A 14,047-nucleotide genomic window follows, 5' to 3' on the forward strand; every position below is an offset into this window, starting at 1 on the left:
CGGTACATATGACAATAAGACACTTTTGATGGGAGAGATATTCAATAAATATTGGAATCGTGGAAGCTAAGAAATTGAGATATATTAATTGTGCTGTCTTAGATCATATACAAATTACCAAAGAGATGAAATTAGTGTTTTTAAAGTGAATTAAGATGGATAAATCCATCAGGACTTGACCAAGTCCATCGTAGGACCTTGTGGGAAGGGAGAGAGGAAAATGCAGAGGCCCTTGCAGAGATATTTACATCATCATAGGTGAAGGTTTGTTAGTCTGGAGGGTAGCTAATGTTGTACTGTTACTTAAAAAGGGCAACGCTGACAAGCCAGGGATCTACAGGCTGGACATCTGGGATCTGTAGGCCGGCCATCAGTGATTGGTCAGTTGTTGGAGGGAATTCCTATGGCACAGGATCTACTGATATATAGGCATGGACAGATTAGGTTTAGTCAGCTTGGCTTTGTGCATGGGAAGAGGTGACCAAGGGGACCGATAGGAACAAGGCAGTGGACGTTGTCTATATGGACCTTAGCATGGCCTTCAGGTGTGGTAGTGTGGTAGAATGGGTTGGAAGATTAATCGCATGGAATCTAAGGCGAGCTAGTCAATTTGATTCAAATGTAGTACGGAGGAAAGAGTCAAAGGGTTTTTCTGATTGGACACGTGTGGCCAGTAGACTGCTGCAATAGTCAGTGCTGGGTCCACTGTTGCTTGTTGACTATATAACGATTCAGGTGACAATATAGTTAACATCGTCAGTAAAGGAAGTTTGTTGCAGGATCCAGATATGTTGGCAAGGGAGACCAAGGAATGGCCAATGGAATTTAACTCTGACAAGTGTGAGGTGTTGCACATTGGAAAGTCAAAACAAGGTAGGGCATGCACAGTAAATGGTAAAGCCCTGGAGAGTGTTGCAGACCAGAGAGATGTAGGAGTTACAGGTGCGTGGTTTTCTGAAAGTGGTGAGTCTGGAGAACAATGTGTTAAAGGAGGTATTTGACATGCTTGTCTTCCCATTGGGAAGGGTATTGATTGCAAAGGTTGGGGCATCATGATCCAGCTGTGCAAGTTCTTGGTCAGACAACACGGAGTACTGTGCATTTCTGGTCACCCAAATACTGGAAGGTTTGCATTTAGTTCGACAGGGAGCTGAAGTCATTCACTAGAATGTTACTTGGGCTTGCTGGCTTAAGTTACAGGGAGTGTTAGGATGGGCTGAGAGTTTTTTCTTTGGACTTAGGAGCTAAGTGTGACAATATTGAGATGTAGAAGAAACATACAGAGCATAGATAAATGAACGCTCACAAACCTTTTCCCAGGGTAGAGTATTCTAAAACCAGAGGACATACTGCGAGGGGAGATATTTAAAAGGAAGCTCAGGCAGCATTTTCACTCAGTGGGTAATCTGTATCTGGAATGAGCTCCCAAAAAAAGCTATGACTTTTAAAAGACAATTTGGCAGATATATGGATATGAAGAGTTTAGAGGACTATGGGCCAAATGCTAGCTAATTGAACTAACCCGAAGGGCTAGTTTCCATGTAGTACACCTCTATGACTTGATGTCATCGCTGTGCATCGGGTAATCCTTTTCCAAACCAGATGACATCACAGAATTTCTTGGATCCAATTCTGTCATTAAAACCAATGTTTTTAAAACATTAAAAAAAAAAAAAAAGCCTAACACATTTACCAGGGTGGTTTACGCTGTCTGCCGGGGTTAACTTGTAACTTTAGACTAGGTTACCAATTAAAAGATGCAGATTGGGAGAAGCATTGTATGGTCCTTAATTCTATCTCCTACTATTGATATAAAGCACAAAATAACCACCAGTCACCTTAACTATTTCATGGGTCACCATTTATAAAACTAATCTGAAGAAGAAAACATCGTAACAATTAGTTTACATGTGCATCAGGTATGTGGTAAGAACTTGACCATTGTTAAACTTTTCCTGAGTATAGGCATTCCCCATATTATGGTTCTTTCGGTCACGGAAATTTGTCCTTATAGAATTCACAAATCACTACCCAAAAATTAAAATTCTCCCATAGAATTTGTATTTTTAAAAAGGAAATAAACCCACTTTTTTCTTCAACTAATGTATGTTGATACATGCACAGATGGCTTGGCTTTGTGTCACGGAACTGCACTATACATACGATTTTCTAGGAACTCGTCTTCCCTCCCCCTTCATAACACAGGCGGGTGAGGTTATGATAGTTGAAGATCCATGGCCTCCTGAAGCATGTTTGAGGAATGTCAGGGCCTTTGAGCATAGTTAAAGTAATTTTAGGATTAGCTTTAATTGTGTTCACACTGCAATAAACGAGTTTGGTATTCCGACTGAGCATGCGCAGGTCATAGGTCGCGGGGGCAAAGAATTGTCGTAGCGCCCCCTAGCAAACAAACTCAAGGAAACTTCCCTCCTCGCTGCTGCCGCCGCCGCTGCCGCTCACCCCAGGGCTTCTGAACAACAACTACAACACTTGTGTTTGTTCTTATTTCGCTGCGTTAGAGGGAGACGTGGGCCAGGGAAGAGAGTGGAGGAGCGGTGCAGATCTCGCTGGCGCTGGAAGAGTGAGAGAGAGGGAGAGAGAGAGAGAGAGAGAGAGAGAGAGAGGCCCCCGCAAGTGGCGGCGCTCCTTCATCGGACGCTCTGACACCATCCCCCTCCCCGCGCGCCCGCTCTCACCCGCTGCTCCCTCTACTCCGACTCTCTCCCCCCCTCTCCCCCCTTCTCATATAAGGCCAGTATCATTGCAAAGCCAAAAACAATCTACAGAACAATTAAACCATCATCACCATCAGGCAGCAGAATATATTTTATCTTGAAATACTCTGTATCCAGGTCTTTACACCCACTAAGATGGAATTCTCTGCCACAGAAGGTAGTTGAGGCCAGTTCATTGGCTATATTTAAGAGGGAGTTAGATGTGGCCCTTGTGGCTAAAGGGATCAGGGGGTATGGAGAGAAGGCAGGTACAGGTTACTGAGCTGGATGATCAGCCATGATCATATTGAATGGCGGTGCAGGCTCGAAGGGCCGAATGGCCTACTCCTGCACCTATTTTCTATGTTTCTAAGATGAGTGATTATTTTCCTGCTAAGGCTGATTCCATTGCCTTTTTTAGATTTGTCATGCTTCCACGTTAAGCATTACAGTGAAATATATGCATGATTCTGGCTTTAGCTGGGATAATAAAACTTAAAATATGGAATGTAGCCACTATATTAAGGATTTACATAAATTAACAAGCTTGTTGCCAAGATGAATGACTGCTGAATGTGTGCTTTGACTGCTGCAAGGGAGCTCTGATACCAAACTGGCAGTTGCAACATTGTAATTTGCACTTGAATCGGGTAAGGTTGCAATGCATGCATTGGAGGTTGCTGTATCTAATCCCCAGTGTTTGAAATTATCCATGAAGAAATAATGAATATTACAATGGCCACCACAGCATTTTTATTGTGTTTTGACACTGATGTTCAGGACCTCCATTTTAAATCAGGTTAATGTTCGTAAACGTGCACGAGAAAATGAAGCTTACTTGGACCATGTACTACTAGAGGTGGAAAGACTTTGGCCTTCTTTTATTGGTGGACGAAGAGTTGCAAAGCAGGTACTATTTTTCTTTGTATAGCTGAAGTTAAATAGTACTGATGATGGACATAACAGAAACATTTCCATGGAACCTTATACCAATGGGGCCCATTCAGCTAATTTTGCTCAACTGGTTCTTTGAAATAGTCATGTTAGCATTGCCATTTGTGTACTCTTTTACAATTCTCACACTGTTATTCATTACCCCCCTACAACTTCAACCCTGCTGTGTCTACAACTTCCCACAATTCTATGTATTTTCATTTTCTTTGCCACATCAGTGGTGGCCATGTTCGCTTTATTGCTTGGAACCTAAATTCTGAAACTATATTTCCAAAACCTCTCCCATGTTGTGCTTCTCTCCTATGCTGTGCTCTGTGATCAGATTTATGGTAACTTGAACTGTCTTCTTCATTGACTCATTTTAACAGCTTTTGTCTGATATACCTGTGAACAATCTGGGGAAATGTTACTGTGTTGGTGGCCATTAAGTCTTTATGGGATTATGCTGCATGTTAACTGGCTTCAGCTTTGCCTGCAGAACAATAATATGGCACTTCCAAAACATTTAAGCCGATAAACAGTTCTGATGAATCCAAGTTCACTAGCTTTTTTAGGCAGAGGATAAAGTCAAAACAAACTTTTTTTTACCTTGAGCAAGCTTTTAAATGTTGTTGCCTTTTTCTCCCATTGCCTCTGTCAGGACACCACACTCGGTGGCTACACAGTCCCTAAAGGGACACAAGCAATGTTCATCGCATTCGCTATCCATAGAGATCCTGAAGTCTTTGATGATCCTGATGAGTTTCAACCAGAAAGATGGTCTGGAAGGTGTGTACTTTTATTACTTGCGTTAATTTTGATTTTAATTTTTGCAGAACTATTTTGTTGCAGGAAATTTGCATGACAATTTTATGAAATGGTGACACTTGCAAATGATAACAATCTAGGAGTAAAATTGGTCAAGGAAATTTACTGAGGAAATTTACAATGAATTTGATCAGTTAAGAGCAAAATCAGATTAAATGTAATGGAGATGGGTGCAAAGTGCAGCAAATAAGACGAAAAATAGGTGGCACCCTCACTCCTACAATGCCGATGGTTGATGTTGAGAGATCCAGGAATTTGGCTACATTTAAGGTGAACTTGTCCAAATCATTGCAGAATGGCAATCAACAAATGCGATTAGATTTTGCAGTATCTGAGAAGGGTGCAAGTCTGAGGAGATGGTGATAAGACTGCAGGGATCTGGATGCTATACATTGAGCGAAAGAAAAGGAACTGCAGATGCTGGTTTACAAAAAAAGACACAAAGTGCTGGAGTAACTCTTAGTCAGGCAACATCTCTGGAGAACACTGATAAACTAAACTAAGTGATGGTCCATCTCAGGACCCTTCAGACTGATTGTAGTAAGGAGAGGAAGCTGGAAGAGAAATGGGGAGAGTACAAAGGTTGGCAAGTGATAGTTGGGTACAGGTGCGGGGGAGGGGTTGCAAAACAAGAGTTGCTGGTCAGACAGTGTCTGTGAAGACAAATGGACAGTCGATGCTTTGGGTCAAGACCATCCATACTGAAAGAGTTGGGGGGAGGTAGCCGGTGGAGGAGAAGTGGGGTAAGAGCTAGCAAGTGATAGGTGGATACAGGTGAGAATGGGTGGATTGGCAAATAACAGTTGGGGGGGGGGTAGAGGGAAAGGTGGAGTTAAAAAGGGATTGGGTGGTGATGAGAATAAAAGGCTGCAAATTCTGGAGTCTAGTACGAAGGAAACGTGCAGTGTGAAATTCCATGGGGGGGGGGGGGGGGATGGGTGCAATGGAGGGGAATGAGGAGCAGTTGCGGGAGGGACCAGAGATCCACTGGGAGAAATGTGTGGTTGATGGGAAGACGAAGTGGAAGGAAAAGGAAAATAATCAAGCTGATATGGAGTTTGGTAGGGTATTGAGGGAAGAAGGAGCTTGATGGGGTATGGTAGGGTATGGTGGTTTGGTAGGGTATTGAGGGAAGAAGGAGCTTGAGAGACGATCAGGGTGGATAGGAGGAGAAAAATTGGGACAGAGGTGATATGGGTTTCCAGAAATTGGAGAATTCGTTGTTCATACTATTATGTTGTAGACTACCCAGGCGGAAAATTAGGTGCTGTTCCTCTAGTTTGTGATTAGCCTCATCCTGGAAGTGGAGGAGGTCGAGGGCAGATAGTTTGGTGTGCAAATGGGAAGTAGCTTGCAACCAAGTGATTTAGATGGTCACCACGTATAGAATCCTGGTGTCCAGAAAAGCAGCAGCTGAGTATGATGGACATTCATCAGCATATTAAGATTTTTTTTCACTAGGGCTTTTAAGCATCTTTGAGGCGATTTCTAAATGTAAGCAAGATTAAGAAATATCACCAACTCGTCTACCTTCATCAACTAGATATGTCACTTTAAATCAAAATTTGAAAGGAAAACTTGAAACTGTTCAGACCAAGGAGAGGTAAATATTTTAAGGACAGAAATAAAATACTTAAATGCAGTGTGTTCAACATCCAGGTTGAGTATTTGAAGCAAAATTAAACTTGAAATCATTAAGTGTTCAGTGCATCTATCTATGAGAAGTTATTAGTTTTTTTTGTGGCTGCATGTATTCAGTTGTACTGGTAAACCTCTATCCGCCAAAATAAACTTTGAGTAAGTTAGTTGGGAAAGTGCACAGTAGTTACATTCATTAAAAACAAAGCAGCGCGTAGTTTTCAGCAGAAATGGGCTGAACTTTGCTTTTTCAATTTGTTTTAAATGCTCAAATGAATTTGCAGCCATGTTTTCAGGATATATCAACATATTAAGTTTAATATCAACTATATTAATTTATTAACTAATTTATTTCATGGTGTTTTTGAATGGCCTTATGTTTGGCTTCTCTGGAAAGAGACAAAGCTAGAATCTGACATAGAAACATAGAAAATAGGTGCAGAAGGAGGCCATTTGGCCCTTCGAGCCAGCACCATTCATTGTGATCATGGCTGATCATCCACTAATCTCTTGTGTGGGACCTTATCAAAGGCTTTCTGAAAGTCCAGACACACTACATCCACTGGCTATCCTTCATCCACTTCACTTGTCACATCCTCAAAATATTCCAGAAGATTAGTCAAGCAGGATTTCCCCTTCATAAATCCATGCTGACTTGGACCAATCCTTTTACTGCAATCCAAATGCACCGTTATTACTTCTTTAATAATTGACTCCTGCACCTTCCCCATCACTGATGTCAGGCTAACTGGTCTATAATTCCCCGTTTCTCTCTCGCTCCTTTCTTGAAAAGTGGGATAGCATTAGCTATGCTCCAATCCACAGGAACTGATCCTGAATCTATAGAACATTGGAAAATGATCACCAATGTGTCCATGGTTTCGAGAGCCACCTCCTTGACTACCCTGGGATGCAGACCATCAGGCCCTGAGGATTTATCAGCCTTCAGTCCCATCAGTCTATCCAATACTATTTCTCGCCTAATGCAAATTTCTTTCAGTTCCTCTGTCTCCCTAGATCCTCTGTCCTTTAGTACCTCTGGGAGATTGTGTCTTCCTTAGTGAAGACAGAAGCAAAGTACCTGTTAACTCTTTGGCCATTTCCTTGTTTCCCATAATAATTTCACCTGTTTCTGCCTTCAAGGGACCCACATTTGTCTTGATTACTGTCTCTTGAACAGTCATATGATTCCACAAGACACAAGTCAAACATTACATGAGGAACCATGAAGTCTTCAGGATATTTGGCAAAGGCTGCTGCTTCCTATCACGAGTGTTGTATTTGTAGACAAGCACGCAACTCATGAATAGCTTGTTTGTCTCATGAACTCAGAGACACTTTAGTGAAACTGATACCAGATTCACTAATGCACTCCATTTGAGTGATAGCTGCTTCTGACTAATGGCTTCTTCCTTCATTCATGGTAGATTTTAAGTTCTGTATTTAACTATTTTAAGGTAGACACAAAATGCTGGAGTAACTCAGCAGGACAGGCAGCATTTCTGGAGAGAAGGAATGGGTGATGTTTCGGGTCGAGATCCTTCTTCAGATATGAGCAGCTGAAAGATTCCCAAAAAACAACTCTTGCGTTTATTTTTATTTTTGCGAACCTCAAAGTGTTAGGACTATTTGTGTAAACTCCAGGTCAATGAGGCTACAAGAAATTGTTGGTGCACGCATTGAAAACGTACCTTTCATGATCTTAGTGGAGCACTGAATAGAAGGGTCTCGACCCGAAACGTCACCCATTCCTTCTCTCCCGAGATGCTGCCTGACCTGCTGAGTTACTCCAGCATTTTGTGAATAAATCCTTTCATGATCTTGATGCTTCAAACTTCACCTTGCCCTGACTTTGAAATATAGTCACTGGTTATAGGAAGGCTGCAGCCAATTTTGCGCTGATAGATTTTACTACCAGCAGTGTGAGGAATGGTCAGATGATTCGTTGTGGTGATCATTAAGAGAGAAAAGTTAGCCTAAATCTCCACAACATGCAAGTGAATAGTTCTAGGGATCTATCATGGTCGATTGAGAGAGCAGACTATAATTTTAAATCTCATCCAAAAGGCTACATCACTTACAAAAAAACCCCACTCCCTTTGTATGCCATTGAGGTAACAACCCAGATTCTGCTTCAGAGAAACAAGAGTATCTTCTCTTGGTGTAGGTTTACTAGACAAGAAACATGGAAGAGTTAACCAATTTAAAATAAACAGGACAGCTTTGGAGATAGAGGACAAGAATGTGTTACCAATCACTGCTGTAAGTAGTAATTTCCTGTCTTGTTTTTTAGATGATACCAAATACTGTTCCAGTAGCAGATACTTAACCGGATAGATTGGATGTCTACCAAGCTCTCTGTTTTGTCTGGGATAGTGTTGAGTTTGCATTTCTTGTCATGTACGCTTTCTGGAGTTATGTGACGGTTGAAAAACTTGGAAGAATTGGGATCTGACCTTTACAATTCCTGACCTGTACTGCAAACTACAGGATTTCTGAGCATGATCTTGCTGAGTTAATGGTCTGGATGTTAAAGGGCATTTGACTTTGATAATGACGATGAACAGTAAGTGTAGTTGTGGTGTCGGTGAAATGGTCATTGTCTGACAATTGCTTGGCACTAATGTTATGTTCCACTTGCTAGCCCAAGTCTGAATATAGTTTGGGTCTCCACACATGCAATCATGTGCTGCTTTGTTATTTGAAGACTGGATAGACTAGGCTTGTACTCGCTGGAATTTAGAAGACTGAGGGGGGATCTTATAGAAACATATAAAATTCTTAAGGGGTTGGAGAGGCTAGATGCGGGAAGATTGTTCCCAATGTTGGGGAAGTCCAGAACCAGGGGTCACAGCTTAAGGATAAGGGGGAAGTCTTTTAGGACCGAGATGAGAAAACATTTCTTTACACAGAGAGTGGTGAGTCTGTGGAATTTTCTGCCACAGAAGGTAGTTGAGGCCAGTTCATTGGCTATATTTAAGAGGGAGTTAGATGTGGCCCTTGTGGCTAAAGGGATCAGGGGGTATGGAGAGAAGGCAGGTACAGGTTACTGAGCTGGATGATCAGCCATGATCATATTGAATGGCGGTGCAGGCTCGAAGGGCCGAATGGCCTACTCCTGCACCTATTTTCTATGTTTCTATGACCCAGGAATGGAAAAGGAATGTTTATTTAAAGACAATGTAAATGCTGACTTGCTACATTATCTCCCATGGCCCAGTTCTTATTTTCTTCTCGATATCCCGCAGTTCCGCTCTTGCTCCCCTCCCCCTCCGCCCCATTCGTAACAAGGACAGAGTCCCACTTGTCCTCACCTTCCACCCCATCAACCGTCAGATACAGCATATAATCCTCCGACATTTTTGCCACCTCCAATGGGATCCCACTACTGGCCACATCTTCCCATCTCCACCCCTTTCTGGTTTCCGCAGAGACTGTTCCCTCTGCAGCCCCCTGGTCAACTTGTCCCTTCCCATCCAAACCACCCTCTCCCAGGTACTTTCTCCTGCAATCGCAGGAGATGCAACACATGTCCCTTTACTTCCCCCCTCGACTCCAATCAAGGACCCGACGCTCTTTTCAGGTGAGGCAGAGGTTCACTTGCTCCTCCTCCAACCTCATCTACTGTATCCGCTGTTCCAGGTGTCAACTCCTGTATGTCGGCAAGACCAAGCGCAGGCTCGGTGATTGTTTCACTGAACACCTCCGGACACCCTACCTGTTTTCCCAGTTACTCAGCACTTTAACTCCCCCTCCCATTCTTAATCTGACCTTTCTGGCCTGGGCCTCCTCCATTGTCAGAGTGAGGCCCAGCGCAAATTGGAGGAACAGCACCTCATATTTTGCTTGAGTAACTTACATCCCATGAGCATTGACCTCTCTAACTTCAAGTAGTGCTTGCTTTCCCACTCTTTCCATCCCCTCTCCCTTCCCAGTTCTCCCACCAGTATTACTGTCCCCGACTACATTCTATCTCTGTACCGCCCACTCTCCTGACATCAGTCTGAAGAAGGGTCTCGACCTGAAAAGTCACCCATTCCTTCTCTCCAGAGATGCTGCCTTTCCCGCTGAGTTACTCCGGCATTTTGTGTCTACCTTCAACCTATTAGGTAGCATGATCAGTACTGGCCTTTCGAATCCATCCCTATTGGCCTTTGAGAAATTATGCATAGATGTGGAAGAGGGGGTCTATAAAATTGACGAATAGTGACAATCTCTACCAGCTTTTGCAGCATCGGATTGCATTAGTTTGGTATTTTGCATGATTTTGCTTTAAAAACACTTCAGTGGATTGCAAATCATTTACCTTCAATAGCAACTGAAACTGCACTATCAGCTTAGACATGATGGCTGTGACTCAGTGATGTCATTAACTGCTTCTGGATTTTGAAATAGTGTGTTCAAATTATATTCTGAAGACTTAAGTATAAAATTGAAGCCAAGCCTTTGTAGCCGTGCCAATGGAGAGCTACCGCAACAACTTGCCTTTTTTTTGCAGGATACTGTATGTTCAACTGAAGCAATATGTCCCTTCTGGTATTCATAAGTCAATCTTAACTATCTATCAAGTAAAACAAATGAATTCTCCTGTAGTCATGGCCATTGGTCTATTCATTGCTATTTTCTTCTTTCCATTCCTTGTTTACACCTTAAATATATTAATCTAGTATTTTCTACACATTTTCTTTGTGTGTTTATGTAGTTATTCTGTGCAAGATCTAAGCTCATTGTATAGTCCTGCTTTATATTTAATTATTATTTTCTACTGCCTTCCTGTTTGTCCTCCTAGACCCTATCATTTTCATTCATGATTTTATTTTATCTGTCAGGCACTCTTTCAGCTATTTTCCTAATTCTTCAGTATCCCTTAACCATGTTGCTTTCCTGTCTAAATCCCAGGCTTAATTTGCCCTTGCATATGTCAGGCTTCTGTCTGGGCATATTTTATTATTCTCATGGAGGGCCTTGAGGCACATGTTGTTGTTGCCATACAAGCAGATCCCCACCTGTCCTTGCTACTCAATCGCAAGCGTTCCTAATTAGTACTCTTATTGGGAAGGGATGCGGGTCTGAATTCATTCCTTTCCAAATCTATTCCCCACCGCTGACCCTGTCTCTTGTTCGAAGTCGGTCATTGGGTTAGCTCGCAACGCTTCTCTCTACTTCTCCATCTGGGATGTTTATTTTCATTTGTGAATAAGCCCGTTGACATTCATGGGCTTATTGTGGGTAATCGCATCAGTGCTCTGGCCATGGCACAAACCTGGGTGATGGGTTAAGCTACCATTCCCTAAATCTGGTCTGGTCCTCGCCCATCTCCGTCCCCTAGTGAGACCATCAATGGATCCGCTGCAGTTTGCCTACCAGACTCGCATCGGAGTGGAGGACGCCATCATCTTCCAACGGCACAGAGCTCTTTCGCACCTGGAGAAGTCAGATAGCATTGTGAGAATCATGTTTTTTGATTTCTCCAGTGCATTCAATACCATCCAGCCGGGGCTTCTGGGGGGCAAGCTGGAGCGCACAGGAGTGGATCACCTCCTCACATCCTGGATTTCTTCCAATACCCACATTGATATCACTTGTAACCTCTAAGGATTTATGCACCCCATCTTGATACATACTTCCTTGGTTCCTCTAAACAATATTAAATCGCTTTGAAATGCACAATGAACTGAATCATGACTAAATATAAATTTCCTACTGAAACAGCTAAACCTGGAATTAGGGGACACACGCGTTCATTGTGCAGTGCAAGTGATAAAATGTTGTATGCACTCTGCAGCTCACTTCCTATGAAACTCATATCCCAAGACACTACCGTAGATATAAAATTTCAGGCCACAGGTTTCCACTTGGGGTTCCTTCTCTTGTAACATTGGACCAACAAATGGGCACGTCTCCACTCTATCTGGGGGAAATATTTGATTGCTTACCTATGTAGGAAGGAACTACAGATGCTGGTTTAAATCGAAGATAGACACAAAATGCTGGAGTAACTCAGCAGGACAGGCAGCATCTCTGGAGAGAAGTAATGGGTGACGTTTCGGGTCGAGACCCTTCTTCAGACTGCTCACATGTTGTCTTTAGACTTTTCTAATCGGTTGCTGAAGTTACAGTAAGAGGGCTGGCTAACTTGAGTGGAAGTTCATGCATTTGCTTTTTGTTTTACAGTTGCTGCTATAGACATTTGCATAGATTTCTAGATTGGCAGGCACAAAAAACATCAACAGAGGATGTAGTTCTCCCCACAAAGCCTTGGATAATTGTATTTCAGTTCTTGTGATTGAATTACTGGCTATTCAGAGGAAACTGATACAAACGTCAGTATCTGATATCAATGACATTATTTGGACTTCCTGTGACCTGAATGAGAGATACATAAGCAGGCCAACTAATCTCAATACATTGCTCTTTTTAAACAACCTTTTCAATAGGCTGGGCCAACTTCAATAAGGACTTAAATGTTATGGACAGAAACTCCTTTGTGAAACAAAATTGAGCTTCCGTTTTCGGCTATTACTTTCAAAATTTTACTTTTTGGGAAAAAATCAGTTTCAAGAAATGAACTTTTATTGTATGAAGGATGAGAAAGTTTCTCAGGAAGTGTGGATTTTCAGGCTAAATTAGAATATTATAATCCACATGCTTCAAATTGGGGGTAGAAATGGTATGAAATATTAGCTGTGGTTTTGAACTTCAGGTGCTTGAGTGGGAAATTACCCTAATTAAGCAACGGCTATTATCTTGAGTGAGTGGTATGGTGCAGGATTGGTGTCTGTATTGGACCAGGAGTGGAAGGGTTGGTTGACTTGGGGAAATTATTGACTTCACCAGGCATAATAATTTAATTTTTTACTGAACTTGCCATCTGGATGATTAGACAGAAAATGTGAGTCAGAGCCACTGGTAATTTGAAAGATTGGAAACATTTTTTTAAAAGTGGCATATTGTGGAGGCCACTACAATATGAAGAATACATAGAATAAAGGATCATGATATTGGTCACTTGAATTATCGGTATGAGTTTAATATATTTGCATATACCAAGATACACTGAAATTTGTTATTTGTTTTCATATCCGGTCAAATTATACGGTACTTGATTTCAATCAAGCCATACTCAAACAACAACTACTGCAAAGAAAAAAATACCAGAGTGCAGAATACAGTGTGACATCGTTTATAGTATTACAGTTTCAGGGAAAGTGCAGAGACACAATGAAGTAGTTTGGGAGATTCAGACTAAATGCTGAGCTTATGAGAGGACAACTGATAACAATAGGGGAAAAGGCTGTTATTGAATCTGGTAACATGCGTTTTCAAACTTTTGTACCTTCTGCCCAACGGGAGAAGAGAAAAAAGGGAATGACCAGGGTGTAAATAGTCCTTGATTATATTGGCCACTTTCCTGGGGAAACATGAAGTGCAGATGAAGTCGATGGGGAGGGGAGGCTGGTTTGTGTGCTAGCTTGGGCTGTGTTCACATCTCTTTGCAATTTCTTGCTATATTGGGTTATATAGCTATTGGGCTATATAGAGCCGTTGCCAAATCAAGTTGTGATGCATCCCAATAGTGTGTTTTCTGCAGTGTATCTGTAGATGTTAATAAGAATCATTAGAGATGAGGAGAAATTGCTCAGAAAGTTGCAAATTGTAAAAATCTTGTGCTCCAGAATTAGCACAAAATGCAAATTGTATTTTGTGCAAATTCTGGACGGTCAGTTAATTTGTATTTAATACCAAGGGTAAAGAAATACAGTATTTTTATATCACCCACGGAGACCACTGAAGCCATTCAATGTAGACCTATCTATACCGTTATTTCCATTGTTCTTCTCATAAGCCTGTTTAGTTCATTTTTGAAAACTTTTTTTTTCATCACCCTCGCAGACAATGAGCTTCAGATCACCATCATTCTGATTTTTTTTAAA

The 14,047-nt window shown here is 41.8% G+C and overlaps 1 protein-coding gene across 7 annotated transcripts in view; it reads left to right on the forward strand.

Moving 5' to 3' along the window:
• The window catches only part of LOC144591933 (uncharacterized), a 93,032-nt gene that overhangs the window by 51,567 nt on the left and 27,418 nt on the right, over positions 1–14,047 (forward strand). For 6 of the 7 annotated variants that reach the window (XM_078395966.1, XM_078395963.1, XM_078395960.1 and 3 more), the window contains 2 exons: positions 3,514–3,624; positions 4,309–4,436. In XM_078395966.1, coding sequence (XP_078252092.1) covers positions 3,514–3,624; positions 4,309–4,436 — 239 coding nt within the window. The remainder of the gene's footprint in view (positions 1–3,513; positions 3,625–4,308; positions 4,437–14,047) is intronic. The other variant, XM_078395965.1, reaches the window with a different exon arrangement.

This window comes from Rhinoraja longicauda, chromosome 3 (assembly GCF_053455715.1).
Source record: "Rhinoraja longicauda isolate Sanriku21f chromosome 3, sRhiLon1.1, whole genome shotgun sequence".
NCBI lineage: Eukaryota > Metazoa > Chordata > Chondrichthyes > Rajiformes > Arhynchobatidae > Rhinoraja > Rhinoraja longicauda.